The 18,700-nt window shown below is 39.4% G+C and overlaps 1 protein-coding gene across 2 annotated transcripts in view; it reads right to left on the bottom strand.

Annotated features, from left to right (window-relative positions):
* Window positions 1-18,700, bottom strand: part of RUFY2 (RUN and FYVE domain containing 2) — a 64,507-nt gene that overhangs the window by 17,744 nt on the left and 28,063 nt on the right. The window contains exons 6-13 of one of the 2 annotated variants that reach the window (XM_065407496.1): window positions 13,908-13,969; window positions 13,378-13,443; window positions 9,467-9,536; window positions 8,047-8,148; window positions 7,039-7,155; window positions 5,374-5,541; window positions 3,691-3,788; window positions 1,972-2,485 (exon numbers count right to left, since the gene is read on the bottom strand). In XM_065407496.1, the coding sequence (XP_065263568.1) occupies window positions 2,377-2,485; window positions 3,691-3,788; window positions 5,374-5,541; window positions 7,039-7,155; window positions 8,047-8,148; window positions 9,467-9,536; window positions 13,378-13,443; window positions 13,908-13,969 (792 nt within the window). In that variant the 3' untranslated portion in view covers window positions 1,972-2,376. Of the gene's footprint in view, window positions 1-1,971; window positions 2,486-3,690; window positions 3,789-5,373; window positions 5,542-7,038; window positions 7,156-8,046; window positions 8,149-9,466; window positions 9,537-13,377; window positions 13,444-13,907; window positions 13,970-18,700 lie in introns of those variants that run through there. The other variant, XM_065407497.1, reaches the window with a different exon arrangement.

Genomic DNA, 18,700 nt, shown 5'->3' with positions numbered 1-18,700 from the left:
TTGATTTTAAAGGGATTTTGCATTCCTGTTTTGGATAGCCCTCTCCTCTCACTCATACCTCACCAATGCATCAAGATTTATCTCTGTTTGACCTTCTCTTCAGCCCAAAAAATATGGGGTTTAAATTTAACTGAAATGTAAACACTAAATCAAAAATTGTATGTTACTCCATATTCAACTGTCTTATTGGGATATACAAGGAAGATTAGAGTAGCCAGTAAAACGTCATTCAGAGCCCCATCCAAATTGAGGTATCTCATTTTACAATTGCCTCTTTTCTCCCTTCTCAGACCTGGTCTACACCTAAAACGTAGGTTGACCTAGCTACATTGCACTGAGGGGTGTGGAAAAAAAATCACACCCCCAAAAGACATTGTGAAGCCAACCTACGCCCCAGTCTAGACACCACTAGTTCAACAGAAGACCACCACCTCTCAAGGAGGTGGATTAACTACAGTGATGGAAAACCCCTTTTGTCGCTGTAGCAAGTTTCTACACTACAGCATTGTTGCAGCACCATAGCTGTGCTGCTGTATCATCTGTAGCATACACAAGCCCCCAAAGTCTTGTTCAGAGAAAACTGAGGAGCTCTTCTCTCAAGGCTTGGCTTGAATCATCATGTCCCAGTCAGCTGAATGTAGAGTAACACACAACTCCCAGTTTAATCATTGTTAAATGTAAAATTAAATGAAAGCTTTCTTACTGGCCCTGTCTACACTACAAACACAACCATGTTAGGGAGCCCACCTACTAATGTTTTATAAAGTAGTATGCATCTACATTGGCCATCTTTGGGAAACTGCCTACCATTGCAGTGCTATCAGACAACCAATGAGAGGGCTCATGCAGACAGTGCACCAGCATTACTAGACATCTCAGCAGAATTAGATTTCATGTTAATAAAAGCTCCAGTTCCCCCATCTACACTCATGCTACCAATGGTGAAGCTGCACTGGTGGGACAGTTACCAAGAACTGCCAGTGCAGAAATGACAACAGACTGGACTTGAACCATGTTATTTTAAAGCATCTGAATTTAGCCTAGGTATGAAAAACTGTTAGGGTCCACTCTACAATACAATGTGTTGTAATGAAATTCCTTGATGTGTTTGTAATTGTAATACAAATAGGGCCAAAGTGGATGGATAGGAGAAGGGAGAATATTGGTGCACAGCAAAGCTAATTCTTGCTGCTATGCCAGAAGGCAGAGAAGGGTGAAAGACTAAACAAAACAGGAAAGCTAAAAACACCACTAAGACCCTCTCTAAACTACAGCTGAAACTGCATTAGCACAATTTCCAAGACTAATATGGACAAGGATTTTTTTTCTGAGAACCATGCTAGCATCTATAGAATCTGTATCTCCACTAGCAGCTTGCAAACTCTATAGCTATATCCAGTGCAGCTCCACCAGGGTAGCAACTCAGATAAGAGCAAATCCTCAGTTGAAAATATATATACCATCTGAGGATCTACCCCTAAATGTCTGAGTCCTGCCTATGATACACTTTACACTATTGCTACCCTGGTGGAGTTGTACTGGGGGGAATTACAGCTATGAAGATTTCTACATAGATAAGGTGTTCTTGCTTTATAGTCTTTAGTTCTAATCATATCTCGGTTGTTTCCATGATACAGTAGCTCTGTTAAAACATCTTACATTCTACTCTATGCTAGCAGACTGAACTGTATTTTAACTGTGTATAAGGGAGTCCTACAAATACAGAAATTATTTGGGTTTTGTTTTTGTAAAGTACAGACAGAACATATGGAACATTTTTATAAGCTGTTTTAGCCAGTTCTCAGGAAAAATACTTCTGTCTACGCTACTCAAGAAAGCAATGCTACCAGCAACCACATTAAAAGAGTTGACAACATGTTTTCTGGTATAGAGAAGCCCTGACAGTGCAACAACAATAAAAATGTGGGTTTTTTTATTAATTGAAAGGGAGGTTCTTTATTTATTTAAGTGCTATAAATAAGGGGTGAGGGAAAACCCTATAACTGGAGGCAAGTGTCAGGGCAATGAGAAATCAAAAATATAAAGGCAGCTAACATTTTAAAATAAACTTTGTATTTAACATTAAAAAAAAGTAAAATGATTAAATAGCATTAGAAAATTCTAGTTTCTGATTGGTCAATAATATTACAGTGATTTTTTTATTCTTTGGGAGGGGAGGGGAGAAAGGGATGGAGATTATTTTATTTCAGAAAACAAAGTCATTCCAACTTGTGACATTGTGTCAAAATCACTAGTGCTTACTGGCCAATTATAATACAGGATTTCCCAATACCATTTTATAATATTTAAGATCATAACTATATTTTTTTTAAACCAACTCATACAAATTTTACTCTATCAATAGCCAAGTAGCTTTCAGAATGATATATCTTTGACAAGTTTGTATTGGTGCTGTGCTTCATTGCTGGCACATTTCACAAATGACATTGCAATAGTCCTAGTTTGAGTTAACAGATCTTTGTCACTTCACGTATGTAATGGACAAAATCAAAGACAGATAAAGGTAGTAAAGTTCAAAATGTAAAAATTGGGATAAAGGAAAAAAAGAAAGAAAAAAGAGGAGAAAGGATGTCAATAAAAGAATATTCATGTCACTAAATCTTTTAATACATAATTATGTTTTTCATAAGTAGCTTTTAAAGAAAACAATGGTAAGACATGTCAACACCAACATGACAGGGCTATGGATATGTTACATTTTACAATTAAAAATATTAACGATCCATATAGTCTATTTCATTTAAGTAACTGAAGCACACAAGTCACATCTTTATATTATGTAACAAATATATAGTAACCACAATATAAACTTACACACTGGTATTATATCATTTCATTTTACTAATTCATGGTGTAATACTCATGTGTACATTCTTTACACTAAGGGAGTTTCCAAAGCAATTAATGTAAGCTTTGGAATCTTGGCCAGCCAGGGTCCTGATCCACAACACTTAGCACAGGCTTAACTTTGAGCAAGTGAGTAGTCTTGCTTAAAGTTAACCATGTGCTTTGGTGAGTCAAAGCCTTATTGAATAGCATTAAAATATAACACAGAGGTAACAAAATGAATCGGAATTCTGAAGTGGCCATCATTGAGCCCGGTAGCTGAAAGAACAACCTTGGGTGCAGGCACAGAATGCCAGCACCAGTGAATGGTGAAAGAGAATCGAGATTAAAAAGCCTTGGTTTATGGCTGTATTTTTTCACTCTTACAGTACATTAGAGCGGCCATACTGGGTCTGACCAAAGTTCCATTTAGCCCAGTATCCTGTCTTCCAACAGTGGCCAATGCCAGGTGCCCCAAAGGGAATGAACAGAACAGGTAATCATCAAGTGAACCATCCCCAGTCGCCCATTCCCAGCTTCTGGCAAACAGAGGCTAGGGACACCATCCCTGCCCCTCCTGGCTAATAGCCATTGATGGACCTATCCTCCATGAACTTATCTAGTTCTTTTTTGAACCCTGTTATAGTCTTGGCCTTCACAACATAAAAAAATAAATCTATGTGTTTGAAAAGCAATGGTAAAACACCGGTTGCAATTCCAAAAGATGATGCTTCTTTAAAACTTCCTACTGAGAGTTAAGTTTCAGTGGCAGCTGTGTGGGAATGCAGTAAGGGAGGAGGAATGAATGTGGAAAAGTAAGTAAAATAGAGATGGATGCTGTACCTTTGTTCCAATTGTTTCATAGTTGCAGTAATTTGATTGGTCTTATCCTCTAGTCGACCAATTATTTCATTCTTTTCTTTCATGGCATCTTCAGAAACCTATATTAAACAGATTAATACTGAAGCAGGTTTTATATTAAACTATATTTTTGATGCTTTTGTTCATTCTCTTAAGGAAAATATTTGTAATATGGCTTTGGGATTTGTTTGCTTATTTGTTTTTAAAACATTCCCATCTAAAAAAAAAAAGCAATATTCAAGAAAAATATCTAAGTATAGAATTTCAATCTAAAGTATATTTGCATTTTATAGAAATTTTACAAGTGTACACTCTATTTAATAATATACATTTTTCAGTTTATTTCTTTTAAATATCTTTTTTTTGTGAGTCTACTAAAATTCAGTGCTAATTTTTTTTAAATAACTCATTATATCCATAGCAACAACACCTATAAGCATTAGTTTTAGTTCACACTGAGGTCTTTATGGGCCCAATCCTGCAAGGTGGTAGGCACCGATAAGGCATTAGGTCTGTACCAGAACAATTACTTACTGATATAGTTGAGTACTTTAATATTCTAACATTATTTTAACCAGCCTCTGACAACTGTGAACTTCCCTGCTTCAAGGTCTAAATATAGGTACAATATTGTCATTAAATCCAGTTAACATCACCAAACAAAAGTTTCAAAACAGACATTAAAACAGAAAAACTACAGATCTCTGACAGACATTCTGCATAAACACCAAAAATAATACTGAAGAGCCTTTTTCTATACTGTCTCAGTTTATTTTACTAAAGACAGATCTTTATTCCTGTTTTGCTTTCTACACACAACATTTAGAAGTGGACAGTGGCATCTTGGTCCATGCATCTACTTGTCTACTCTTTGCATTGTGTAATGTCATTTCTATATGCACTTTCTCAAGTGGTCATAACTAACTTCTATTCCTGCCTTTGACAACTTGTTCCACACATGAAAATTACCACACATTAAAGTTATCACAAAGTACTTTCTCTTGAATTTCCTTGGTGTTTGGTCGTTTCTTAGCTGCAGTTTGTGAACTCTGAAATCTGGAGCCTCTTACCCTCAGAAGTATTTCTGTGGCATTGCAAAGAATGTTATATCCCTTCTTAATAGTCTCTTTTCTAATTAATATGAATCCAATTTTCCTAATTGATCTTCACAGTTATAACTCTCAAAGCCCATTTAACCACTTCACTATCCTCCTTTACTTTTTACAATTCCTTCACTGTTCTTTCTAATATGGTCCCCCAAATGGAGCACAAAACTCCAGGTATATCATTCTCCCTATGTACAGTACCATGATGATCACTTGTGCTTCAGTCCTCTATACATCCCAGTGATGCTTTAAAATGACTTCCATAAAACCTGCCTTATGTGAATGCAGTTAACCTATACAGGTAGCATGAAGATCTTATTCTGAAAGAGGAAGAGTGTAGAAGTAGAGAGCTGAGCTAAAAAAGCAGTGACAATGAGCAAAACTAGGAAAACAAGAATTTAACATAGGGATTAAAGACTATCAGCTTTCTGAAACAAATACTCTTCTATTGCTATACTGTTTCAAATGTCATGAGTAGCATGCACTATTTCAAAAGTCACACACATCTTACATTTATACTTCAAAGAGGTTTCAACAATTTAAGAAAGTTCTCTTTTACCTGCAGCTTTTGGTACATTTCTATGTTAATTGCTTTAACTTCATCTAGCTGTTGTCGAAGGCCTATGAGGGTGTCTTGTTTCTCATGAATGTCTTTCTCCAACAACTTCATTGCAAGTTCTATCTCATGTTTCATACTAACTTGGACCATTAGCTCATTCTCTATATCCTACAAGTTGCACAAAAACACATATTATACTCTGTTAGGGTTGCCAAGTAATTGCACAAACCCAAACACCCTTGCCCCGCCCCCTGCCCTGTCGCCCCGCCCCCTACCCCGCCCCTTCTCCAAGGTCCCACCCCCCACTCAACTCCATCCTCCTTCCATCTCTCCCACCCTCACTCACTATCACCAGGCTGGGGTAGGGGTTTGGTGTGGGGGGGGGATGCGGGTTCTGGGCTGGGGCCAATGGGTTCAGAGTATGGGAGGGAGCTCCGGTCTGGGGCAGGGGATTGGGATACAGGAGGGGATGTGGGCTCTGGGAGGGAGTTTGGGTGCAGGAGGGGGCTCAGGGCAGTGGCAGGGGGTGTGGGCTCCAGCTGGACAGCACTTACCTCCGGCGTCTCCCGGAAGCGGCAACATGTCCCTGCAGCCTCTAGGCGCAGGCAGGGGCAGCAAGGCAGCTCTGCCCATCCCTGCAGGCACCGCCCCCATAGCTCCCATTGGCTGCTGTTTCCGGCCAATGGGAGCTGTGGAGTTGGCGCTCGGGGCAGAGGCAGCACACAGAGATCCCCTGGCCGTCCCTGCCTGCGCCTAGGGGCCGTAGGGACATGCCACTACTTCTGGGAGCTGCACCAAGCCAGGGCAGGTAGGGAGCCTGCCTTAGCCCTGCTGCGCCGCCCCTGCCAACCGGATTTTTGGCCTATTAAAATCTCCCGGATGGTTTTCAATAGCAACCGGGAGATTGAGGCTGATTCCAGGAGACTCCCGGCCAATCCGGGAGGGTTGGCAACCCTATACTCTGTCAACACAGATTTTGTACATAGCTATGCAACATTTTATCTAGTATTTCCGATGCAAAACTAAGATACGACACTGCAGGTCCTGCAGTGCTGGATTTTCACCTTCACAAATCTCTACGTTCTGTGAAACTTGGCAAAACAGATACTGTAAATATTATGTAAACATTACACTCAGTCATGCATTTGGTGACTTGTGTTCATTTGTTTGTACCTTAATAAAAGCCACCTCATTTTATGCAATATCATAATTTGCATAATTTCTTATAAGTGAAATAATATTTTAAGAATAAAAGAGTCAATTTTCTATTTACAACATTAAAAAGTCAAAAACAATGAGTATTTCTACTTTTGGAAAAAACATTTAATGCATGCATATAGGAAACCTATTCAAAATACTGATGATGGCTAAACATTTGAAATTAACATAGCTGCTAAAATCCAACACATTATTCATACAAAAATCAAAATTCTTCCTAATTATGCTTAGTGACACTACTGTTAAAGAAATACTAATATAATGGCTCCAAGTTTTCAAAAACTTGAAACAACCTTTTCATGAGGTTAGAGAAAAAGTGTGGTAGATTACTAGCAGCACACATCCACTGGAAAAAATGTAAAGCTAGAAATAGTCAAATAACGTATTAAAGAGACAGTAAATGTTTATCTTGTCGAGGTTTACATAGCACATTTTAAATGCACTCACTTGTCGTAATTGTGATTCTTCTCGAAGTTGTCTGCGTGCTTCATTGTACATTTCATCCAGACCCTGTCTGGAGTGTCTGTATGTTTGAAGCTCTGCCTCAACATCCACTTTGGTTACCTATGCAGAAATTACAGATGTATCTGGTTTTCATTACAAATATAACAATTGTTATAATTAAATGTAACAAATTTGTAGAGAGAAAAGTTGCTTACATTCACAATGGACTATGTAAGCACAATACACACATTGAACCAACAGGATCCAAGGTTGTCTACATTATGTATTTATCACTTTTAAATTGAGAATTACATTTTAGCTTAAAAACGTATACCTTGAAAATTAAATGAACTTATTGCAGACTTGTGATTCAACAAGTTACTTATGCACATGCCTAATTTTTAAGCATGTGAGTAATCCCATTAACCGGAAGGAGACAACTCACATGCTTAAAATTAGGCATGTGCATAAGTATGTTGCTGAATTGAGGCCCAGAAGAGTAATTTGTGGTACAATATTTCACCAGGTCTCTGAGTAACCCCAGAAGCATTTAATTCACCCAGTTATTTAAATATCACTGATATAGGGGTCTCCAGGTTATCCAGAAATATTTTTCAATAACAATCTAAAATTATTCATAATGACTGGTCAGAGTAGTACAGGATGTACAATATCCCAGTCCAACACACAAATTATTTTCTGACAAGTTTTACAGTAAAATATTACCTTAACCACTGCAAACAGAAAGTTGTAAAATCTCAAAGATCAAACGCAAAACGTAAGGAAAAGAATCCTAAAAATTTGTTTAGAATAATAAATTAATCTAGATTGATTCCTACAATATTTAGATAAACTTTATCATAAGACATAAATGTAACAAATCACATAGGCCTATTCCTTGCATAAAATTGTTTTAAGGCAGTTCAATTATTTGCTGAGATATAGTTGCCAACATAAAACATTCAAATGATAAGAAGCCAGGTAACGTTTAATTATACTGAATTCACATACCTCTAGGTGATGCTGTGTTTTCATTAAAATAAGTGTGTTTTCACTTCTTAACTGATGATTTTCTTCCTGAAGTTTAATTATATTGTTTTTTGCTATTGCTAACTAAAAGGAAAAAAAAGAGAGAAAGTGTATGACTATTTTTGTGAACACTAAAAAAAACCAAAATTATTCTAATGTGTACATAGCTAACATTACTGCTTACTCTAGTCTCATAGTGTGCTGAATAAAAGATCTATTTTGTGTGCATGCACAACTACCATTTATAGTAGGAGTCACATACTGAGGTGAGAATAAATCTAAATTAGGACCATCTTTTTTATTTTACATCTCTTGTACAGAGGAACAGCTTTTCAGTGGTACTCTATTCTAGCTAAAGTATCCATACTTCCTTTTTTCCCCCTGGTTAAAGTTCTTATATATACTTCAAGTTAAATGGATATATTTTCTGTTTTTAAGCAGTTTCTCAACATGAACCTCCAGGTATACTGTATGCTGCATTATGCAGCATCTTACACAAGCAAATTTCCTGGGTAAGGAAGGATAAATCTGGGACACTGAGGACAGGAAAGTCCTACAGTGTGACAGAATAAAGAAAGGCCTCAGCAGAGTATTTCTGGGCCCCTACTTAATCCTGGGAGTTAGGCAGAAGACTTGTCAGAAGGGGTGGACTATGGGGAGAGCAGAGGATTTGTAAGAGTTTGCAAGAAACATGGGTCGGGGGTAAGGGGCGGTATACATTCTGTTCATTATCTGGATTTGTTCACATCCAGAATAAACTAACAGCCTCCTCAACTGCTAAATGTAGAAATATCACATTTCCCCCATTTCTCTTTCAGGGCAAGTAAGAAATAAGGGGAAAAACTGATCTTCCACTCCTAATCCCAAATATATTATCTACTTCAAGTATTAAGAGATTGGAAACTACGGGATGTTAAAACAAAAAACAAAAAAACCTGGCACAGAGAGGCAGACAAACTTATACCTGCATATTGTGAATGAGCTTTTAGAAAAAGAGTCCTTTGGCTTGAGCTGAGACAATTATACATTGTCCGCTCAACTAGATCTAGCTCTCCTGTGGATTGGTAGTCTGAAGAATGCCTTTACTCAATGGTCTCCACAAAATGGAACTGACAGCAACTCCCAGCACATTTAAGATAGGGTTCTTCTATACACTCTTAAATCCTGCTGTGAAACTGCAATGTTTTACAGCATTTTACTAATCCAATAGTCCACTGGGATAAAGCTGACCACAAGTCCCAGCAACCATTGTGTTATTTCTTCAGACTGAGTCAAATGTAGCTGAATATATTAGGCAGTGTTTCAGTACAGTTAATTAGACTGTACTTGTAGAGGGAGGAAAAAAGGAAACATGTTCACCACTGGTTAAAAAATAGTATTACACATTACTAAGAAACAATACCTCTTCAATTAGTTTAGTGTTTGACTTCTCTAATGAATCAACTCTTGTATGAAGGCTGCTGACTGTGCTACTGAAAGTAATAAAGAAATCAATATTCAGTATTACACCAAAACTCATACAAACAGACACAAAAAGTTTTATGCCAAGCACTAAGTTTATTGGCAACAGCCAACAGGACTGCATCATTGCAGTTGGAAATTGTTTCTAAAAATGTTACAGATTATCCCCCTTTAATGAATACTTATGTGATACGCTCTCCTCCCTGCAATGCCGGTCACTGTTGACAACACTGTCAACATCCCTGCCACCCAAGCCCATGATTTGGGTGTCATCTTTGACTACTGCTCATCCTTCACAACCACACAGCGTCCAAATTTTGCTGCTTTGTCCTCGATGTGTTTTCCAAAGCTCTGTCTGCTTTTTTTCCATACAATTAAAACTCATCCAGATTCTCAGCACTTCCCCAGCTTAACTACTGCATACTACTTCTCCCTGGCCTCCACTCCCCCTTAAGGTCCATTCAAAACACAGCTACTAAAATCATTTTCCTTCTCCATCATTCTATTCATATCATTTCCTCCTTGAAATCCCTTCTTTAGCCCTCCTTTTCCCACCACATTATTTTCAAGCTTTTTGTTCTTATCTTTAAGGCCCTTCACAGCTGTGTCCCTTCCTACTTATCTGCTCATCTCTTATATAGCTTCTCACTCCCACCAAGCCTCCTCCACTGTCTGACTGCCAATTTCTCTCACAAGCATCTTCCAAGGCTGACTTTTATGCATTGAACAATCCGCAACCTAGTCTGTAAAGACAAGTGCTCTTTCCTCCAAACCTACTTCTACTATGATGCCTATAGAAGACTCCCAACTGATAATCAATGGCTAGATGGAGGGTTGATTGTTATTTATATGTGCATGGGAGCAGCTAGTTTGTGGGGTGTTCAGTACAGAAAGGGGTATGTGCATGTGTGTATTTTTTAAAAAATATCTTGAAATCATCAAGTTATAAACATAGGCAACCGATCAATTCACTTGGTCTTATTGCAGCAATTCTACTCACTCGCCCTCCCCCACTTTCATTTGTTACATCCCATTTGTTGTTTCATACCTCCTATTAGAGAATTCATAGGTGTCTGTACAGTGTTTAGCAGAATGGGGCCTCACTACTAATTGGGGCATCTTGTTGCTATCGCAATACTAATAATAAATAATAATCAACAAGCACATTACTGATGTTTAAAACAGCAATGTGATAGAGATTGAAATAATATAGTTTCAGTACAGCTTCTATAGATATTTTTAACTTCTGTTGCAGTAGTTTTTTCCTTTACACAGCAATACTGTGAACATCCTCACTGTACATTAAGCTGGGGGAGGGGAGGCTTTGTTCAGCTGGACGGAAAAGGAAAATTGCCCCCTTTAACTGCAGGAATGAGGTTTGTATGGCGGGCTGGTGGAAAGGGGGCCATTGCCCGCTTAAGCCCCTGACCCAAAGCGGATTACCTTTTCCAGATAGGAAGTAGGAAAACAGTACAACCGGACCAAGTTGGCAGGGGGATGACACTGCTCCTTTCCCCTACAGCTGACCACAAGAAATGGGAAGTATTCATAGGCAGGGAAGTTCCGAGAGAGCTCTCTTTAACCGGACCAGGTGAGCAGTGCCCCAGTTACCGTCCCACCCATGGAAGGAGTTATAATACAAAGTTTTGTCATGATCCGCTGCAGGCATTACAGTCAGTCCCCTCTTCTCTAGGGAGGAATGGGGGGGGGGGAGGGGAACAGATGGCTGAGAAGGAATTTTCCCTCACTGCCAGATTGGCCTAGGCGAGGTGGGTTTTTCACCTTCTCCACAGCAAGTTGGGGATCTACTGGGGTAAAAAAGGGGGGTTAGCCGTTAAAGTTGCAACTCATGGAAACGTGTGGTAGATGTCTGGTGAAGGTACTCTGTTGGAATGGATACGGATCAGATAAAAAATGGATGGGTAAAGGATTTAAAGGAGGCATGCTTTAAAAGTGAGGGGGGGACAAGAGGGAAGGGACTTCTACAACTTCCATGGCAGAGAGTCAAATCCCCCCTTCTTTACAGCCCCCTTTACACTCATCTAAAGGGGGCAGTGGCAGGGTCCCAGCTGTGGGATGGCAAAGAGGGACGGATGACAATAGCCCCTGAGTATAAGGAAATTATCATGGAATTACCTGCACTGTACAATTGTATCTGCTGGGTAGTCCCAGATATTTTAAGAATAAAGTTACAGCCTAATTAAACCCAAATCCTGTGTCTCCTGTCGTTCCGGCATAGCTGGACAATGGAAGTTTACACAGCAACACTCTGCTGGGGGATTTCAGCAATGGAAGAACGGTACTTCCCAAAATCAGAACAGAGGCTCGTCTCAAATCCCAGTAGGTTCTGCTCTTAAAAGTAAAGATTGAATAAAAGGAGTTTTTGATAGTACATTATATGGGATATGGATATTTCACGTCAAATGTTTATGAAAATAAAATATTATCTGAAAATCTTTTCCCATCCTTTGATTTTGTATGGTAAAATGGTAAAGGTGCTACCAGAAGAAGTGATCCTTAATCCCTTTTTTCACTAATCAAAAAAATATTACCTCCATCATATTCCATATTTTAACCGCTGCTGTACCTAATATTGGAAACCTGAACTCAACAATCATGTGGAAATCAGTTCCTGAGAAAGTTGCTCTCTTTGTTTTACCACATGCTTCATTCACTCCATCTAAATTAAATTCCATCTACTTTTCCTAAGAAGAGGCAGCATATTCACAGGCCTTCAAATCAGGATCTGTCCAAATACCAATTTTATGTGCATTAGAAAAAGCTATCTCCTCGGTACGAAGTACCACTTACACTGGCTACTTGTTGGGAAACTCTTCTTTCTAGAAAACTCTCTTTCTAGATCTCCAGTGTACACAGTTATGGTCAGGGTCCACCAAACCATTCATAGAATCATAGGAGAGGAAGGGACCTAGAGAGGTCATCTAGTCCAGTCCCCTGCACTCATGGCAGGACTAAGTATTATCTAGACCATCCCAGACAGGTGTTTGTCTAACCTGCTCTTAAAAATCTCCAATGATGGAGATTCCGCAACCTCCCTAGGCAATTTATTTCTGTGCTTAACCACCCTGACAGTTAAGAAGTTTTTCCTAATGTCCAACCTAAACCTCCTTAGCTGCAATTTAAGCCCATTGCTTCTCGTCCTATCATCAGAGGTTAAGAAGAACAATTTTTCTCTCTCCTCCTTGTAACAACCTTTTATGTACTTGAAAACTCTTATGTCCCCTCTCACTCTTCTCTTTTCCAGACTCAACAAACCCAATTTTTTCAATCTTCCCTCATAGGTCATGTTTTCTAGACCTTTAATCATTTTTGTTGCTCTCCCTCTATTCAGACTTGATCCACAACATTACAACCACAACCAAAGTGCCATGGAGGTTGGCGTGAGAAATAATTTATGGAATCCTTGAGCAATCATAATTTTCTCACATTGCTAGGGTGGAATGTTGATGTGGTCACACATCACATGCTGTAAGGCCAAAGATTTTCTGGAGATGCGCAGTCACCTGTTCCTGTGGAGTCCTGTAAACACAATGTAGTTCAAGAACTTTCAGTTCTGCCCTGTTCGTTTTTTTCCTGTTCTCCAGATCAAAAGGAAAAGGGGTCTAGCCATCGAATCAACAAACTGACATTTGACTCCTCTCCTCCAGTCTCCTCAGGAGAGAATATATGTCTGCCAATTTCTCTCCATCCTCAGACTAAGTAGGAAGGATTTTTAATCTTTCCCCCTGAACTTTTGTCCTGCCAACGTTATGATATAGGAGCAGAGGGAGAAAGATGTGTTTTAACCTGGAGGAAGTCTGGACTGACACACATACCCCAATAAATACATACTTTAGTTGTCTGTTCAGTTCCTCTACATAATTCTTTTGGTCCAAAATTGCAGCAATCTGGACATTTCTAAAGAGAGAAGGCAATTAATTTTTAGCAAGCACATTTTTCTATACATTCAAAAACGTAGATGTATCTTCTATAAGCATATGAAATATATACATATTAAAAATTCAATGAAAATATACGGAAGTGGCCTGATTTTATTGTCAAAAACAACGATCTCTACAATCATATTGTGTTGTAATAAGTACTATGTGACAAAAACTGATACTGCGTTATTGCAAATAAATGTAAATTTATATTTAAAATTTGTGAGCAAGTGTAAACTTAAAGAAAATAGCCCATTTTAAAGTCAACTAATTGGTTGAAGGAACATGGTCCAGTGGATTAGAGACAAAACTATTATGCACAAAATTGTTTAGTGCATTTTAGAAATCTAAACCAATAAAATAAATATGCTAAATATTAAAAATTTTCAACAAATCATTTAACTTCATATGCAAAATCCAAGGTGTTTTGACAGAACATACCTTTCTTTACTCCCAATATCATCTTCATTCTTTAAATACATAGAGAAATCAATCACACCAACCTAGAATGAATAATGTTGGAATAAACTGTGTTGTTATTCATGCCTTTATATGTATTTAACTACCAAAACCTCGGTTAGTCCAACTTCTCTAAGAGCGATCCAGCCTTGACACATTTTCTTGGAGTATGCAAACATGAATGCTAACATTTTTTCAGTTGATCTTTATTTTAAGAAATTATTTGAAAAACAAAAATCTTAAATTTTCTGTTTCGATACATACGATCAGTTTAGAATCATATAACCTTAGGAACACAATGAAAACATTCAATAAATCCTTTTTGGTTCTTGGAGGAACATGTTTATTATATTTGAGTGGGTTCATCCAAGGAGTAATAGGAAAAAAATTATTTATATCTCATTATTGGAACTCTATTAAATACATGGCAATCCTACTCATTCTAAGTAAATAGATTTTTAACACTTCTTCCACTACACTTTTGTTCTCCCATTCTTCAGTTCCACAGTATTTCTTGCCAAACTGCATGACTTTCCATCCTAATTGACTCCCATAATTCCAACCGCTTATACACAACGTTAGCCTTCCTTTAAGAACCCTTGATATCCTGCTCCCATCAGCACTAGATTCTGTCAATTTTTTCAAAGAGAAAACATACAAGAAGTACGGTTTTCCTTCCACTCTTTCCCCACCTCTCTACACAACTTTTCCTCCTCCGATACCGTCACAAATGTCAAAGTTTTGGTCTATAACTCTTCAAACCTGTCCCCTTGGATCCTATCCCATCCTGACTACTGACCTCCCTTACCTTCACTCTCATGTCCTCCCTGACTGCCTGTTTCTAGCACAACGCAAGCATGATCTGATCTTCACCATCCGCGCAAAACAAACTACTTTTGTCCCACTTGCCTAACTACTGCTTCATCTCCCTTCTTCCCTTCACCTCAAAAGGATGGGTTATTCACCTTGTAGTAAAACTAGAGTTCTTCGAGATGTGTTGTCCCTATGTGTAGCACGCATCAGGTTGAGCATGCACTCCACACATCAGGACCACAGACTTCTTCCTAGCAGTGTCCATCTGGTCTGTGCATGTGCCCTCACTCTCCTCATGCTCTGCACCGAGGGAATAAAGAGGGCTGCCAGACCACAGCCATCTTAATTCCTTCTCTACCACCAGTTCCCAGTAAGAGACCAGATAGCAGGGAAGAAGGGCAGGTGGTGCACTATACATAGGCATTAAGACGGGTTGGATCACAGAAACCCCCTTGGAAACTGCCAACCGATGTGCCAAGACTACTTCTGCCCCTGCTTTCCCTGCCAGCTCAGGACTCCAGCACCCTGTCTTGTTGAGCCAGACATGCCAATCCGCTCCAACACAGACCCAGGGTCTGAATCATGTGCCCCAAAACTGCAGACTTAACCTGAAAGCAGCTTACAGAAGTGTTCCTGTCTTTAACACTTAGATGCCCAACTCCCAATGGGGCCTAAACCCCAAATAAATCCGTTTTACCCCATATAAAGCTTATACAGGATAAACTCATAAATTGTTCGCCCTCTATAACATTGATAGAGAGATATGCACAGCTGTTTGCCGCCCCCCCCCCCCCAGGTATTAATATAATCTGGGTTAATTAATAAGTACAAAGTGATTTTATTAAATACAGAAAGTAGGATTTAAGTGGTTCCAAGTAATAGCAGACAAAACAAAGTGAATTACCAAGTAAAATAAAATAAAACATGCAAATCTAAGCCTAATATAGTAATAAAACTGAATACAGATAAAATCTCAACCTCAGAGATGTTTCAATGAGTTTCTTTCACAGACTGGACACCTTCCTAGTCTGGGCACAGTCCTTTCCCCTGGTACAACCCTTGTTCCAACTCAGGTGGTAGCTAGGGGATTTCTCATGATGGCTGCCCCCTTTGTTCTGTTCCACCCACTTATATATCTTTTGCATAAGGCGGGAATCCTTTTTCCCTCTGGGTTCCCACCCCTCCTTCTCAATGGAAAAACACCAGGTTAAAGATGGATTCCAGTTCAGGTGACATGATCACATGTCACTGTAAGACCCCTAGCCTTCATTCCTCCCAGCCTGACTCACAGGAAGGCCTGCCTGCAAACAGAGCCATCCACAGTCAATTGTCCTGGTTAATGAGAGCCATCAAAGTTCCAGACCACCATTAATGGCCCACACTTTGCATAATTACAATAGGCCCTCAGAGTTATATTTCATATACCTCTACCCCGATATAACGTGACCTGATATAACATGAATTCTGATATAACGCGGTAAAGCAGTGCTCGGGGGGGGGCGGGGCTGCGCACTCCGGCGGATCAAAGCAAGTTCGATATAACGCAGTTTCATCTATAACACGGTAAGATTTTTTGGCTCCCAAGGACGGCGTTATATCGAGGTATAGGTGTATTTCTAGTTTCAGATACCAGAGTGATACATTTATACAAATAGGATGACCACACTTAGTAGATTATAAGCTTTGTAATGATACCTTACAAGAGATCTTTTGCATGAAGCATATTCCAGTTCCATTATATTCATACTCATTAGCATATTTTCATAAAATCATATAGAGTGCAACGTCACAGGCATAACACATCTCAAAGAACTCAAGTTACTACAAGGTAACCCATTCTTCTGTCCCTGTGCAGTGCACTTCAGGTGATTCACAAGCAGTGCCTGAAGTCCTATAATACAACAAACTATAGAACTACCCTGCCCAAAAGAAACATCAGAGGTGGCTGCTTGCATCAGCAGCTGTCTAGCAAAAGAGTGTACAGAACTCAAAGTTGCTTCTCTCCAGATGGGTGTAAGAGGGATGTCTCTCTCAGGGAAGCTACCAATGTTGTCTCAGCTCTCACTGAATGTGCTCTCACACTGCCTTCAGGAGGCTTACTGTTCATCTCATAGTAGAGTAGGATGAATCCCAAGATCTATTTTGACAGCCTCTGGGAGGAAATGGTCCCTTCTCCTTTCCTTCATTCCACAAATGATACAAAGAGCCTAGGAGACTCTCAAAATGATTTTGTCCTTTGCAGGTAAAAGGCAATAGTCCTACGCACATCCAGTGAGTGTCATGCCACTTCTCTGTTAGAGAAAGGCTTAGGCTAGAATACCAGTAAATGGAAGCTTTGGTTAATGCCTTCAGGATGAACTTTGGATGCAGTGTCGTGGACACCGTATTCTTAAGAAAACTGTACTGACAGGTCCTGCCATGAGCACCCCTAACTCCAACTCTTCTGGCCAATGTGATCGTGACCAAAAACACTACCTTCATAGAGATATGCATCAGAGAGCAAGATGCTAGAGGCTTCAACTGTGATTTGGTGAGGGTTGATAAAACAAAGTTAATGTCCCAGGCTGGTACCAGTTTAGCCACCAAAGGGAGGGGTCTAGTCATACCCTTCAAGAAGTGGGAAGAGACTAGGTGAGGAGAAAAAAAAAAGAATATTTGATGACTGGTGGATTAAATGCACTGATGGCTGCCAAGGTAGCCCCAGGGAACTAATAGATAGCCCCATGGATTTTAAGGGCAGAAGGTAGTCCAACATGTCCAGAATCTGTGCTCATAAAGAGGAAATCCCTCATTGGTCACACCAAAACATAAATCTTTTCCACCTGCTTCATAATGTAGCCAATAGAGCTAGCTTAGCCTTTTATTTAGCAGCAATGCAAGGAACCTACAGGCTTGTATACTGTAAGACATTGGCTTAAACAGGTTAGCATAAGTGAAGCAGGCCTACGAACCTTAGCATAGATAACATGGCCTAGATTTTGGGGAACTGGGAAAAGCTTGCTTTCAAGGGGAGTTGGTACATAATGATGCCAAGCATCCTCAGGAATACAGAACTGATATTAGGCTTGGTTATTTTAGGATAAAATTGTTGGCAGATGTGTAATCACAAACTTGCTTTAGCAATAGTTGACGTATATAGTAATGAGCCAAAAGGCATTATTATGCTAACCTATAGTATAAAGGCATCCCAATGTTATTAGGGTGAGGAAGTTAGATATGGATATGGGAGGCTGGGTATCTAAATAAATATTCGTGATAGACCCCAGGCCCCATAATAGGCAAAGCCACCATGTAACGGGTCCTAGCTTTCCATCATTTACCCTTCGCTCTTCATCGTTATTATCTATTATCCTTTGGGCATTAGGGGTCTGGACCATTGGACTCATTTGGCATGCCAGGGACAGAGCTGGTCCTTTGTCTCTAACCGCCAGATCCCCAAGGAAGGGTAAGTATATGAGCATATGCAAAGAATGATACCAAAGATATCCCTAATGCTATAATATTGCTATTTGTTTATGAGGTTTGGAGCTTTCTTGTCTTTACTGATTGTGTTAATAAAAGTGGCTAAGGCTTTGCTTTGCCTTCAGTGTCTTTGCCATATACTCTGGGGTTCCCCACAAGATACTGAACTTCTTAGTTTTAATTCTGTTGTTTCTGATTCGGGGATAGAACCCTTTTACCCCCAGCTCATTAAATTAGTATCAATTGGCAACCAATGCAATTATTAATCTTTAAAGAATCAGGCTACAATAACAATTCCTGGTAGAGTCCTTTCTACTTCTGCTCAGGATGGTCTGGATGTAAGCTGAGTAGGCTTTTTCTATTTCCAACATCCATCCAAATACCATGCCCTCAGAGAAGCGTGACTGGGTTGGGGTGGTAAGTCCTTTCCTCGTACTATTCATAGATTCTAAGGTAAGAAGGGACCATTGTGATCATCCAGTCTGACCTTCTATCTAGCA

This window comes from Emys orbicularis, chromosome 7 (genome assembly GCF_028017835.1).
Source record: "Emys orbicularis isolate rEmyOrb1 chromosome 7, rEmyOrb1.hap1, whole genome shotgun sequence".
NCBI classification, from domain to species: domain Eukaryota; kingdom Metazoa; phylum Chordata; order Testudines; family Emydidae; genus Emys; species Emys orbicularis.
The sequence above is the reverse complement of the archived record's forward strand: the minus strand, read 5'-3'. Positions and strand labels throughout refer to the sequence as shown.